Here is a 16,082-nt window from a genome sequence, read left to right as displayed (position 1 = left end):
TACTGAGTGGAATCCATGCGTCCCTCAACTTTGACAAGATTCCCAGTCCCTGCACTGGCCACACAGCCCAACAGCATGATGGAACCACCACCATATTTTACTGTAGGTAGCAGGTGTTTTTCTTGGAATGCTGTGTTCTTTTCCTCCATGCATAACGCCCCTTGTTATGCCCAAATAACTCAATTTTTGTTTCATCAGTCCACAGCACCTTATTCCAAAATGAAGCTGGCTTGTCCAAATGTGCTTGAGCATACCTCAAGCAGCTCTGTTTCTGCTGTGGGCGAAGAAAAGGCTTCCTCTGCATCACTCTCGCATATAGCATCTCCTTGTGTAAAGTGCACCGAATGGTTGAATGATGCACAGTGACTCCATCTGCTGCAAGATGATGTTGTAGGTCTTTGGTGCTGGTCTGTGGGTTGACTCTGACTGTTCTCACCATTCGTCGTTTCTGTCTATCTGAAATCTTTCTTGGTCTGCCACTTCGAGCCTTAACTTGAACTGAGCCTGTGGTCTTCCATTTCCTCAATATGTTCCTAACTGTGGAAACAGACAGCTTAAATCTCTGGGACAGCTTTCTGTATCCTTCCCCTAAACCATGATGGTGAACAATATTTGTCTTCAGGTAATTTGAGAGTTGTTTTGTGACCCCCATGTTGCTACTCTTCAGAGAAAATTAAAGGAGGAGGGAAACTTACAATTGACCCCCTTAAATACTCTTTTCTCATTATAGGATTCACCTGTGTATGTAGGTCAGGGGTCACTGAGCTTACCAAGCCAATTTGAGATCCAATAATTAGTTCTAAAAGTCTTGGAATCAATAAAATGACAACGGTGCCCAAATTTATGCACCTGCCTGATTTTGTTTGAAGAATTATTGCACACTTTCTGTAAATCCAATAAACTTCATTTCACTTCTTAAATATCACTGTGTGTGTCTCCTATATGATATATTTAACTGACATTTTTTACCGTAACAACCAACGATATACAGGAAAATAATGACTATTAACAAGGTTGCCCAAACTTTTGCATCCCACTGTATATTGAATTGGGCCTTATAATTCTGAAAATAATGATGTGTCTTCTTTTGCCTCTGATCTGATACCATTTAGCTTACATACAATAGAGACCATTTGAATTTCTAAAAATATAAGGTTTTAAAATCTTCATATTTCTATAATGCTTCTGCAGTGTAATATTCAAATCTTATCAAATTACGAAATACAGTAGCATTTTTAGGTATATTTGCTTCACAATCAGATAACAAACTATGTATGTGCTTCACCTCTATAGCATTCATTGCCTTTTTCACGTGATTACGTATACAATTTGTTTTTGGAAGTCATAATGACCTGTTATTAAAATAGTTTTTTATTTTTTTTATGACACATTTTTAAATTAACCTGTGGTTGTTATGCTTTTTTGGGTTAATTTTTATTTACTGTGATTTATTTCAGGTGTATTTATTATGCATCGCTTGTTAAACAGTGAATGACATATTCATCTCAAGGTCCAGCAATCTGGGCTTGAATCCCACAGCCTGTTGTTGCCAGTGAGAACTTTGAAAGTTCCTTCTAATTCTGTTTCTGTTTCCTAACACACACTCCAGCTTTTATTTCACATCCGCCATGATGTGTGTTAGATTAATTGCTGTTTCCAAATTGGTCCTATGTGAGTGTTCTTATGAATGTGTGTTTCATAGGGTCTTGTGATGGACTCATACCCTATCTAGGGCCAGTTCCTGCCTTGTTCCATATGACTGCAGGAGAGACTTTCGCCACATATTATGTGACATTCGGCAGTTGCAGTGAAAATATCTTCATTCAGATCTGTGATTCCATTACTGTTTCACCCACAAATCATTAAATAATATCTGATCCATAGGAATATATATAGTTAAAAAAAAATTATTTCTTGAACACATCTGCATTTCAAATTAAGTAAATTAGCAGTTAAAATTAACATTCTCTGGTGATGAAGTAATATTCCTTTCTTATTACACATTAGTGATATTAACATTGCATTAACCTTAGAGAGCTCCCCTGATACTTTCACATGTTGTATTTGCTTCAATGAAAAGGGACAAGCTATACAAGTAGACTAGACCAAATTACCCTTTCGCTAGCAGCAGATTGTGGTCTTTCCAGGATTTCTAGCCTTTCCCAGATTCATGTTAGAATATACTAACCCTTGCTTCCCCATGATCTACTCCAAAAGGTCTCATCTTGGTGAAACACCAGTAACTATCAAACAAAGGGCCATCCTTATTGAACACCTCAATAACCTGAACAACTGTCTCTCAATCTAGAAGTGAATCACTGTGCTTTAAGGCTTTTCCAGATTGCCCAACTTCTTCCATAAAATAAAAAGCAACCCTCTAAAAAAGAATATATGTAACTTCCTTGCAAAATGCCATTATTTTGGTTATTCTCCAAAACCTACAACTGCAGCTGAGGACAGAGACTTGCATCAACCTGTAAACTTTTTTTTTCAGGGCCCACGGGGACCAAAAGGTGATCATGGCTTTCCAGGTGTTCAGGGACCTCCAGGAGTCAAGGTAACTAAATCAAATTAATCCTGGCTAAAATATCACACTACAGTATACAATTCCCATTAATAATGTAAAAGAAAATAGTGGGTAATCAGCACAAAAAAGTGGTAAATGTAAAGTCTGTCAACATTAGATAGCTTTAATTGTATGGTGCACCTCTGTTAATTATAAGGTTTGCTCCCATGACGTTGTTATTGAGAAACTTGACCTGCATGGCAAAGAAACAAAGCCCATGTTTCTAATAGCTTTCATTGTACAAAAGTTAAAGGTTACGATAATCTTAAGGGATTAGACTGCTTTGTGATATATAATCTAAATATTTAGTCCACTGCGCCCATTAGCCATGTTTTCTTCCCATTTAATTAGATATTGGATTTTGCTTTGCATTTAAATGTCTTTGGATTCTTATATTGAAGGAAGGTTCAGTGTGCGGATAAATTTGAATGACTCAGTTCATGCAACGCTGTTTATTTACTTTGTGTGCATTCAGAGGGATATCGTATGTTGCTCCATACATAATTTGATTAGAAAGACTGCTGTGAGCTTTAAAGTCAGGGTTCTTTGATGTACCAAACTCCAAACTTTAAAGTGGTAGCTCAAAGCATCTCCAGTGTTGCTGTACCGCAAATTCAGAGAAATCATATGCTACATATTATTTTCAGAGTTTGTGCTTTTCAGTTTGGGGTGATGAAATTAGAAAACAGATCATTTTACTTTCAAGAGCTATAACAAGCATGTGTCATTCACAAGGCTGGTAACAGTTATGCTTTTTACTAGACAGTCATACCTAACTTTGTCAGCCTACTTCATAGCAATAAAATATAAGATTATGTAAGTGATATTTTGTTAGAGCTTATTTTGAATTACTATAATGGCCCAATTTTTGAAACTATTACCCTGTGGCAGGACAGTCCTGTCAGTCATATGTCAGTTGATAAACCACATGACCAACACACCAACCCTCGCAAAGTACATTTATTGTAGCATGGTATATGCACCTCCACAGTTCATACATAAAGGAATCATAATTACTTCAGGACATCTTTGACAGGAAAATAATGAAGGCCCAGCTCAAGGTGCCAATGTCTAATCAGAACCAAACCTGAAAACACTAGATTTCCACTTTCTAAAAAGTACAGAAATTTGCCAGTAACATTTATGAGCATAGTATTAAAAGAGATGATACAAAAGGTAACTTTTGTGTGAGAGCAGGGCTAACTTATGGAGACAAAAATGCAGATTACTAAAGTATAGCACTATATCTCTGAAACATGGTGAAAACAGTATCATGGCTGGAATTTTTTATTGAGACTGTAACCAATGACTGGAGAGGTCCAACGTCTCCAGCAGTGTGCAAAAATCTGTTAGTGACCTGAGCAAAACAAAGTGCCTCCAAGGACAACACTTAATTACGCAAGACGACATTCCAAAAAATCTACTAGTTCAATCAAGGAGCTTACCAAAGAAATAATGAAGTAGACTAGCCAAGTCAGACTTTTGATTTAAAGCTAGTCAGACAGACATTTCTTATATTAAAAAAGTAGAACCAATTTCCTAGCACAAACAGTAAGTCAAAATGAATAAAGCAAAGACTTGCTGAAGCATGTCAGAAGAAGTGATGGTGATGTCAGTAGGTCAAAAGCTTGATTCATTTAGTCCATACAAATGGATTTGTAATCAAAACTATGCTTTATACTACCTTAGTTTACTTTTAAGTTAATTGCTCCAAATATTGAAAAGGAGACTATGTAAAGCACAAATTAGATTACATTTTATGCATTTTTATATAGCACTGTTAACAAAAGACATGCTTGGAATGCTTTCACTGATTTAGAAAACCGAAACAAAAATGTACATAATGAAGCAACTTTCATAATTATGCCAAATGCCACCATTTCCCTCTCAAAATTGCTGCAGAATTTCATAACATACTCTGGGGTTCATATGTGTAAAATCTGCTTTGTCTGTCATTGTTGATATTCAGATGCAATCCTCCATAGCCAGGAGAATCAGCTTGTTCAGGGTAGCAGTGGCACCAAGATTGTTACCAATAAGAACAAGAGATTGGCACCAAATGATAACGATGAACTTCACACTTGTACCTAAGAAAAGCAGACTTATTTGCATTATGCAGAAACTAAGAGATTCAACCTTACAACAGGCAGATCATTGTAAAGTGTGGGGACCTTTACCCATGACCACCTACAGCAGTGTTATTTATCCTTGGTATTTTGAGAAGATTTCTGTATTGTGATTTTCACGTGTACTGTGAAATCTATGTTTTAGTATGTTCCGTTAAGTACGTAAATGGAGCTGAAGCCTTTTAAAGGTACACTATGTACAGTATGTCAGGTGACTGAAGAACACAAATTGCATAATTGGTAGGGAGTTTTGAGGCAGTGCTTCAAATAAACTGCAGGTTGATTTCAATAATCTGTGAATAAATGCACAGAACAGGTAACGTTCGGTAATGTTGCCTCGTATCCATATTTTCTTCTGAAATTTAAGTGTCATGTGTATACAGAAACAGTATTCGTTTTGCTTTCATTCTCTGAGTAATGGTGGACACTAACTTCAAATTGAATGTTGTACCTTGAGGAGGGCATTGTGATGCACTACTAAACACATCTCCCTCAGACACTGGATGAATTCCATTCTTGACCTAGTCTTTGTGTTGTGTGCACATCCTGCTCTTGTCTGTGTTGTGTGCATGTGTACTGTATGTTTTTGTGTGTGTCTGCATGTATTTGTTTATTTTCCTAAATATCCTAGTTACCTCCTACATACAAAAATATACATGTCACGTTGATGGGAGATACTGAATTGGTTTGGTGTGCGTATGAGTACTGAGTATGGGTGAGTATGACCTGTGAGATGTTACAATACAGCAGCCTCCAGTTTACCACATTCCAGACCTGAGCATTCATATGATGCTGTGTCATTCATATACTTTCACATTTTGTATCCTAATTTTACACTTTTATTTCACATTTTCAGTATGAGGTTGCACATGGCTTTCCAGGATGATAATTTGTTTCTATTGCATTATTTTCATTTCTTTTAAATGTAACAATTTAGTGCTGTTCATTTCTTTGTACTGTATACAGTGACTTGTTTAGATGCACTGAATAAAATCAAGACTGTTCACGATTTATTCATTATCAGTTTTTCTGATTTTGTTTCCTTTGTATAGCCATCATATTAACTTTTTACAAATTTCTTACATGTGATATTATTTGTTCTTTGTTGTTTTTCTTTTAGTTTTATTTTTATATACAGCATTTTGTAACATTGGTTTAGATATTTAGATTGTTATTTAAATAAAAGTTGACTTATAGTACTTGCTTACTTATTTACATTGATTTAAATATATTTTAAGGGAGAAAAGGGAGAACCTGGTGTGGTTATTGCAGCAGATGGGTCTATGATGACTGGGGTAATTGGACCAAAAGGAATGAAGGTGATATGACTTATAAAAACTGTTCATTTTATGTAGTTTCTGCCTGATGTTTATATTTTAAGTGTTAATGCTGTTGTTTCTCATTCAGGGTGACAGAGGCATGTCAGGACCTCATGGACCAATGGTATGGATCTTAGGAGATACTGCCTTTATGTTTGAAAGTAGTACTGAAAGAGAATCAAGGAGTGATCCTTTTGTACTGTCAAAAGGTGAAATGGTGTTGCTACCCTAGCTTATGACTGTCGTTTCCCAGGCTACACAAATTTCCCTAGGGTGCTTGTTTTTCCTTTTTGCTGATCAGAGCAGGGCTATAATTTAATGGCACAATAAATTAATTACAAAGTAAGTCAATTTCCAGTCAGAATTGTTCATTTATTTTATTTTACAGGGTCCATCTGGTGCAAAAGGAGAATTTGGATTCCCTGGACGTCCAGTGAGTATTATTGATTGGTGCACTTATTTATAGTTTCTGTAGACAAATATATGAACAATAAAAATATTAATTACTTGTATTCTAATAAAAGTGAATTTAAATGAAATTCACAAAATTTGGTCTATTTACCGTATATACTCGAGTATAAGCCTACCCGAATATAAGCCGAGGTACATAATTTTACCTGCAAAAACTGGAAAAACATATTGACTCGAGTATAAGCCTAGGGTGGGAAATGCAGCAGCTACTGGTAAGTTTCAATAATCAAAATAAGTACCAATAAAATTACCGTACATTTATTGAGGCATCAGCTCATTAATTGAGCACACAACCCGGAATGAGTCTCACAGAGGCTGCACAGCACCACACAGAGCCCGCAGCAGTTCTTCTACCGCTCACAGATCAAACCAGGTACAGTGGAACCTCGGTTCACGACCATAATTTGTTCCAAAACTCTGGTCGTAACCTGATTTGGTCGTGTCCCGAAGTAATTTCCCCCATATGATTGTATGTAAATACAATTAATCCGTTCCAGACCGTACAAACTGTATGTAAATATATATTTTTTAAAGATTTTTAAGCACAAATACTGTATAGTTAATTATACCATTTAATGTACAGTGTAATAGTAAACTAAATGTAAAAACATTGAATAACACTGAAAAAACCTTGAACAACAGGGAAAACTAACACTGCAAGAGTTTGAGCTATAGCGATACGAACTGCTCGCTAAAAACACTTTTTTTAATAAAAAAAAAGGAAAAAAATGAACATTTGAAAAATCCGTAATTTAATAAACCACCAAGAAAAGTAACATTGCAACAATGCAGGCTACGAACCGATCGCTGTAAACAGAAGTGAAGTGTAAGTTAAAATCCAATAGAAAAAAAGTCTTCATTAAATACAAGGTTTAAACAATGCTCGAATATGTCTCTTTAAAAGCAAGCCCGGTGCATTCTTTAACTGCCTTCTCGGCCTTATGCAGCCAGCCCTCTCGCTCGCTCACTCACTCTCTCTCTGTCTCGCGCGCACGTGTGTGTCTTTCTCGCGCGTGCGTGTGTGTCTCTCTCTCGTGTGTGCCTGTGTGTGTCGCTTTCTCTCTCTCTCTTTCACTCGCTGCACGGGGAATGCACAGGGAGAGACTGAAGACATGCGGAACTCATTTGTATGTGTTCAGGTACGTTCGTGATCCAAGGTTCCACAGTACTGTACACTCCAGCTTTCTGTTGGGTTGGCAGGGGCAGTGGGACCTGACTCGAATATAAGCTGAGGGTGATGTTTTTCAGCACATTTTGGGTGCTGAAAAAATCGGCTTATGTTCGAGTATATACGGTATTTGTCTTCTAAAAACAGAATTTGATATAAATTTCATAATACATTTTGTTCATTTTTTTGAAGAGGAGGTTTGTTATCAAGTGTGTAAGCAAGAACTGAAATTCAAGATATTATTGAACTAAACATGTGCTTTTTTATTTTCTGAAATCACTTTGAAGTGTGGGTCTCAGAGTGTCAAAGAGGTTAGTGCTGCTGCATTCGAGGTTAAGTTGATCAAAAACCAGAGAACTTAAGGCACTGCGGGCAAAAAAGGGAAAGGGCCTGTGTGGCCAGTGCATTAAATGGACAAAAATATTTTGTGTAATTGCTGTGCACTGTAGCAATGTCCATGTTGTACAACATTGTAAGTTGTTTTCACAGCTCTATAAATTGTCAGACACCCATATAACTGGACAAAATAATATTGATTTGCAGATATCAGATCAATCCTGATGTATGACAGTACTTTTTTCAACTCTTACTATGAGGTGCAGCGAAATAGTCACTATAGTATTCCAATTAGTTAGTATGTTTAGTGGTTTAGAAACAAAGTACGTACAGAATAGACAATTGTGCATTAACTATTTATGCATTGTATTTAAGCACAGGAGCTGCCTGTCCACACAACATCAACCACTGCACCACACTTAAATGGAGAAACAAGAGGTGTAAAGATATTTAATAGCATTTGTGTAAACAGAAAGAGCATACAACAAATGCAACAGCTCTTGAATAAACAAGAAAAAAGCTGATGAAGTGATTCCTGGCAATCTGTAAAATCAAAACCAAAACATGTGGGTATAGGTTAATTGTTTGAATAAATAGTCAGCCTTTCAGAAATCTGCAGAAGATGAGGCAGGTTATAGCAGCTTGTGCTGCCTGTATTAATTTTCAGTTAACAGCAACACTTTTAAATGTCATTCAGCTTCATGCAGCTTAACATCAGCTAACTGTGCAGCAACAAGAAGATGAAATCAACCCACAAGAAAATGTCAAAAGCAGATCATACTGTATCTTCTGTTTATGCACAAGTCAGAATTCCTCTGCCTAAGTTGTCATAGCTGGACAATAGCTAAAGATGCACAGGCACAGGCCTATATTCAAAGGGAACAAATTATATGAAGATTGACGGTATCCATAGGGAAAGCACAATCAGACCAAGTGCAATCCTCAGTCCAACTACTACACCTACATTTAATTTTAAATTTTATTGTGCTGCTAGTTCTATCTATTTGTCAGTCAGAATGACTGATAATTATGCTAACCCCAAAGGCAAACTGCTGCCACTATTCATTAATCAGTGTACTAACAGCCCACACACTTTTTTAAAAAAAGGACATACATAGTAGGTTCTACTGAACAGCCCTGTACATCCTTTGTACTGGGGCTGTAATATTTGCTGTTGTGGTTTTGTGATAAATTCCAGTGCCAACTTAAGCACTGTGGGTATTAATTATTACTTCATTGTGTAAGATGACTTTGGGAAGAAGACAAAAATGTCAAACACCACTACATTACAAAGATTTCCTAGAGTATTAGAATGAAAGAATGAAATGAGAGGAAACGAGAAAAACTGACCTCATTTTTTTGAATTTTCATGAAAATGCTGTAAGAAAAACACACAGAGGCAAAAGAGACAAATGATAACAGTACAGAAAATCAGATATTTCATTAGGCAAAGATTGTTCTGTTGGTGTAGACAAAATATGGTCTTGAAATTGAAGTTGGACAGTGTAGTTGAACATATCTGTCTATAATAAAAAAAAATCCTGTGGGAGGGAATGACTAGGAGACGATACGTGATCTTCATGTTAAGATCACGGAAGACAAATAAAAGATCTGCGAGACAGCCAGCAAAAAAAGTCAGTAGTGTAAAGGCACACACAGATACAGAGGTCTCAGTGCATATAAAGCGTATAAAGGACAATATGTTATAAATGAAATGTCGATGAATAAAAGATCGCATTAACGCAAACAAAAGTAAATTAATCATCAAGAACAGGTGTAATTAAAAAAATAGCAGGACAAAGCGAGGTCAAAAATAAAAGAAAAAGAGCAGAAAAAAATGCTATGAGAATCTGTGGTTCCGCAACAGTTAAAGCAATGACAAGTTTAATTTCAAAGAAAACACAGTTCGGTCAGGTGTATATTTATGATCACAGAGAAGCGATCACACGAGCAGCAGAGTCACGAAGTGGCAAAAAGGCAGTGGCTGTACAGGCTTTAAAATGATCGACGGGAAGTGCGACAGCAGAACCCCCACAACGCGAGCAGCATTATACGTGATTATACGAGATTTAACTACTCCTGGGGTCGAAAATAAAGGACAATAATTGTTTTTACAACATCACGCGAGACAAGGCAGTGAGCCATCATTTAAAACAAGTCCACAGACATCTAACCTAGCAGTTGTTGGATTGCTTTTGGCAGACAAGCATCATGTGCTCCCAGCTCTTAAAACAATGACATACGACAAGCAGAACAGGCAGCTCACAAGCAGCAGAAAGACAGCAGATGATCCGATGGCATATCATTAGCGTGCGTTCATCCGCCCCTCCCTTCACAACGCGAACAGCATTATATGTCTGGTGAGAAAGAGATGTAACCACGCACGGGGCTGGAATTAAAGGACAAGTATTGTTTTTACAAAAGTTTTTAAAGTAAAAGTGAAAATAATGCATATGTAACAATTCCCATGAAAATAACAATCTCTTTAAATTGTATATCCGGTAAACCAAACACGGGGGAGGCCGAGTGAAGCAAGCAGTGGGCGAAGCACCCTAGTATTAGATAAAAGTAAACAATTATGGATGTTTAAATTGAACTTAAAACTGAACTTCAAAACGTGTGAGAATTTAAATAAAGAAAGATTTTTACACTTTCAGTAGCTTAAAATCACTTTAAAATAACTTGGAACATGAAATTTAGACTACTTTAAAATTTAGTCCATTTCATTTTTGCCATTTTTGAAATAAAACATCACTGTATGGCTACATTTTCACTGTGTTTTCTTAATATTTTAAGATAAATCTGAAAAAAACACAGTCTTGTCAAAGTATATTACAAATGACAATGATGTGAAGCTCCAGGATTTGCAGAACTGGGGTGCCAGAACAGTAACACATTACACTGTGAAGGTTTGATTTTTTTGAGATTCTGTATTACACTTGTGTACTTGGCTAAGTCAATTTAGATAAATAGTTAAAACATTTATCCATACTTTATGACACAAGCACTGTTAGCTGTGGAACTAGGAGTGTGACTGTGTTCTATATAAAACGACTCTTCCATTAGTATGTCACAGCGTTACCATCAATGGTGGGTTGCATTTTCCAGCATATCAATATAAAAGTAAAAAGACATAATTGTAAATTGTGCACCATTGAAAAGTTAAAAAGCTTTTCCATCAATCATTTTACATAAGAGAACATTTAAAAAAAATAATGCAAAAGCTACAAGGCTGTGTGGTGGCCCTGTGGTAGCATCATTGGCAGAATTGACTGTACTTGATTTAGCTGAAACCAAACTGTACTAAGAGTGATTACTCTGCTGCACAGCAGTATTGGCAATTAAAAGATACTGTAAAGCCAATTTTGTCTCTAGCAATATAAAGGTAGTAGAGGCTTAGATGGCTTTGACAGCTTCCAATTATCTTTAACCTATCTATTTTATGTGAATGTTAACCCATCCCACAATAATCCACAATGGTAATTTTTCCTTCAATAAAATAAACATATTTTTCAATCAATTCTGAAATATATTAACATAATCATCTAATAACCATTTAGATTATCAAGATTACTAATGTAAATGTCAAATTGAGGCAGCAAGAACAGGAAGCAAGGACTGAGACTCCAGTTAACTTTTTTTTGTCACACAGTAGGATAAAAAGGCTTTATCTTATCAATTTATGTTAGTAGAGTTCTGCTTGAGACCAAGGCTGTGATTTGCTTGTGGTCAAAATAAAAACCACCATTTTTTTTTAAATGGACACATATCATATAATTTATTATCTGCCTATTTCATTAGATTCACTCAGAAAATTAAACCAAAGTGTAGTCAACCTCAAATGGCCTTAATTATTCATTATATAACTGGCCACATTATATAGGTATGTTTAAAAAATGCCATTTATACTGAAAATTGGATTGTTGGTTTTTGTGTCTTACAACAGCTTTTACAGAAGGTAGAGAAATTCTAAAAAAATAAAGGCGGAATAGTTGTTTTCCACTAACTGCTCTCAGATAAGACGTGCACAGAATTTGTTGTAATTTGTACCTTTGAAGTGGCAGGAAATATTTTGTAATGAACAAATATAATTTTTGCACCCACTGTGTATTGTACTAACCAAGTTTGAAAAATAAAATTCAATGACCATTGACTAACTAGCCAAGTTATTTAGCGTTGCCTGGGTGAAAAAGTGGACTCGTGAAAATGTAAAAATTAACTACAAATTACAGTATATGCTACCAAACTTTATTTCCGTTTAACTTGTTACATTTAGTTTTGTTAATATTAAAATGTTCATTTGCAAAAAAGTCTCAGATGATGATAACTCAGATGACAAAATGGCTCCACCCGAGGTGGCTTGGGACCATGAGAAAAAGTTGATGGAAGTTAAATGTAGCGTGCCTCCTGAATTTCCAGGTTGAAAGGCAGGTGCTCACCTTTAAACCACATTCACACGCTGCAAGACTCTGTTTCTCTGTCACAACATTATGCTGTAGCTCTTCATACTCTTAGCTATTTTAAAACTGTAACAATCTTTCCCAGCTTTGGCTGGCTAACGTTTGCAAACTCTGGTGTAAAATAAAATTGGGCCTTAATTGTTGTGTTTATACTAAATGTGGTTAGTAATTCCAATTTCTTATGAGATTTTAATTAGCTGTGGGGCTATGACCACTCACTCAATGGTGTGGGCTCAAGGCTGAACAAAATAAGACTTATGGTGAGAATTACCTATATAAAAAATTTCAAGTTTGCACTGTGCGGTGTATCCTACCTTCCAGATTTATCATATTATCCTTCTATCCATTAACAAACCATTTTAAGAACATGGGAAAGGAGCTACATAAATAAAATGTAATATTATTATTATTATTATCTTAATCGGGTCAGGAAGTCTGTCATGGCAACACAGCATCAGGAACAAGGCAGGACCCAACCCTGGGAAAGATGCCAGTCCATTCCATGTGCAAAGCCTCACTCTGAGGCAGGGACAATTTTGTTTGTCCAGTCCAACTAACATGCAAATCTTTGGATGTGGGATTAAAAAGCAAAGTAGTTGAAAAGAAAACCAGAAATCATGACAAGAACGTGCAGGCTCTATACAGACAGCTGTTAGGCAGCAGTACTAACCACTGTGACCAAATACCACACTTTATCAAATGAAAAATTGTGAAATTCCCTTTAGATAAATAGTTTTGTTTTGTGGTTAACCAAAAGATTTTTTTATTAAAATCATGACTTTGAATTGTTTTTGATGAAATAGTATTGGGAATTTTTTTAGCTGGATATACTGTAAGTAGAAGGCATTGTGTTCAGACCCCAAAATTTTGACTGGCAGTAATTATACAATTACAAAAACATTTGTGTTAAATTTTTGTAGAACAATTTTACTCAAACTTTTTTTTCTTTTTTTAATCTTTATGCCATGGTTTAAAAAAGACACTTTACATAAAAACAAATTTTGAAAAAGTAAAAAAGTTGTGTATGTGAGTGTTTAACTTTAGGACTTAAATGGAGGGGGTTTACAAATTCATCTAAAAGAAATGCACTGATTGCCCAAGAATAGCTTATTGAAACTCCACATCTTTTAAACCCTAAGGTATCATCACATCCATGTAGAAAGATTTTACTGTTGTAGTCACTTTCTATCTTTATTAAGGGCTTTAAGCCCTTTAAATTAAGGTGAGGTTACTGAGGTTTTAACAGGATGTTTAACTGATTTCAGCAGCTTTTTATCTCATGTCTGCTTTTTATTAGGGTCGTCCAGGAATGACAGGAAAGAAAGGAGAGAAAGGAGAAGTGCTGAACATACAGGTAATTGCAACAAAAGTATGAAGATTCTTTCTAAAAGGCATAAAGTTGTTGATAAAGCAGGTTAGCAGTCAAAATGTCCTACTGTATATTATTTATTATTTTAGTTTTTAAGAACAGCAAAATCTGACTGATATATTCACATTCTTTCCGGGTGTCTAAAGTATGTGTTGCTTTTGATCCCACTCAGCATGCACTGAACGGAGATCAAAGAAACTACTTAACATTTTACATGCAACAAGAGTGCTCATCTGCAGTACACACAGGGACGCTAAGCAAGCTAAGCAGACACAAAATACAGTAGTAAAAAATGTTTGCCTTTCTCCTGTTTGTCTCCTTACTTTTTAGACCAGAGTTACAGGTTTGAATCTCTATTGCACTGATTATCTATGGCCAGTTAATGTTTTCAGGCTGTCTTTTCAATTTAAATCATTAAGGCATATTTTACCTTTTGAATACCTTGCAGTGCAGCTGTGCTTATTTTGGATAGTCATCAGTCACCTACAAAAATGATATTTTGGAGTTTAGAATATCTCTGATTTTTCCCTAATTTGTGATTTAGAAGTTGTTGTCTTTTTTAAGATATATATCCTCATGTATGTAAAACATAACAGATTCTCATTTTGGATATGATACAGACTTGACTTAATACAAAATCAAACCCCCTTTTTCCTTGGCAGTCACTCAAAACGAGAATCATTCCTATCAAGGTTACCTGAGTGTTCTAAAAAGGCTGAGGAGTCCATTCCTCCTAAAACTTTGGTTGCCTTGGGAAGTCTCTTCTGCGAGTATTGCTCCAATTGTCTGCCTCATCAGAGGGGAAGTTGGTCTCAGAGTAACGGGCTGATGAATCATTTGACACCATAGCAGGAGCTCCATGGCTAGGGTCTTCCAGCCAGTGATGTTGATCTAACCTTTTGTAAAGTAGTTCTTAAGAATGACCTTGAATCACGTTCTCCTGCTACCCCAGGTCTTTTTACCTCAGCTAAGTAGAGAGCAGAGAACTTGCCTTGAGAGATGGGACTCTGACAGTCTGATTCCATGGCCTGTCTGCTAGAAGTAGTGTCATAAGATCACAGCATACTATATCACATGTGGGAATACAACCAAAGTACTGACAGGAAAAGACACAGATGGACAGCAAAAGAACATGTAAACACCATACTGGCAACAGCTAGGCACAAGATTGGATCTGTGAGGCCACATCTCTAACAACAGCACCACTATGCAGCTGAGTTTCTGCAATTGTAAGAAAACTATTTAAACTACAAACTTTTCTTAGAAATAAAAAGCAAAAAAGTTGGGGAAAAAGCATCAAGCTGTTTATGTTCTTTGTCATTACTAAGAAAAAGCAAAACATAATTTGTGGTTTCAAACTGTGAGTTAAGAGGCACGTGTTACAGTTGACAAAACTAAAGAGACAGGACTATTTCTGCCAGAATTAGATTAACTTTCTTAGTTATTTTTGTAAGTTATAAATTTGTTATGGCATGATATCTCAGATTTTAAGTTTTGAGTTAGTAAAATGTGTATATTTAGCATTCAAACACAACATAATTGAGTCTACAGAGTAATATTACAGGTTAAAGTTTGCAGATTCTTCAAAGGTATGCTCTCTCTCTGTGTATATACAGAGCTACATAAATAACAATTTAAACAGCCAGTTGATAACACATTGCAGTAATCAATGCATGAGTTAATTTCTCATCCTCCTGCAAATTTAGAAAATGTGTTAATTTTCTAACATTTTTAAGATGGAAAAAACACAATTTTGTCTAAAAGATATATATATATATATATATATATATATATATATATATATATATATATATATATATATATATATATATATAAAATCCTAAGCCCAAAAGTGCAATGATTTTATGTCATGTTTTTTGTCACGCTTTAAATCAGGCTTATTTTAAAACCTACATACATATGTTTGGTATCATTCTTTTCAGAATTTATCAAACTTTAATGTGATGTTGTTAGAGTTTCAGATTCTTATTCCATTTTTAAATTATAAGCTAAAAAATATCAAGAACTCATGTCCTGCGAGAAAAGACTTTGTGAGAGATTTAACTACTCCTGGAGTTGGAAATAAAAGACAAAGAGTAGATGACAAAGACAGCTGGTGTACAGGCTTTTAAATGTTTAACGTGCCATGCGAGATGCAGATCACGCAGCATGGCAGCAGCAGCAATCCAGCAGCTGATCGAGAAAAGAGGAGGTAAAAAAACTGTATTTGTTTCCCATTGTATCACCGTTTAAGAGGGGGTTTTGGA

General features: G+C 35.7%; 1 protein-coding gene across 4 annotated transcripts in view; it reads left to right on the top strand.

Annotated features, from left to right (window-relative positions):
* The window catches only part of LOC120529589 (collagen alpha-1(XVIII) chain-like), a 258,159-nt gene that overhangs the window by 179,913 nt on the left and 62,164 nt on the right, over window positions 1-16,082 (top strand). For all 4 annotated transcript variants that reach the window (XM_039753509.1, XM_039753508.1, XM_039753506.1 and 1 more), the window contains 5 exons: window positions 2,495-2,557; window positions 5,931-6,011; window positions 6,100-6,135; window positions 6,400-6,444; window positions 13,744-13,800. In XM_039753509.1, coding sequence (XP_039609443.1) covers window positions 2,495-2,557; window positions 5,931-6,011; window positions 6,100-6,135; window positions 6,400-6,444; window positions 13,744-13,800 — 282 coding nt within the window. The remainder of the gene's footprint in view (window positions 1-2,494; window positions 2,558-5,930; window positions 6,012-6,099; window positions 6,136-6,399; window positions 6,445-13,743; window positions 13,801-16,082) is intronic.

The sequence above is a fragment of the Polypterus senegalus genome, chromosome 5, assembly GCF_016835505.1.
Source record: "Polypterus senegalus isolate Bchr_013 chromosome 5, ASM1683550v1, whole genome shotgun sequence".
In the NCBI taxonomy this organism is placed as follows: domain Eukaryota; kingdom Metazoa; phylum Chordata; class Cladistia; order Polypteriformes; family Polypteridae; genus Polypterus; species Polypterus senegalus.
The sequence above is the reverse complement of the archived record's forward strand: the minus strand, read 5'-3'. Positions and strand labels throughout refer to the sequence as shown.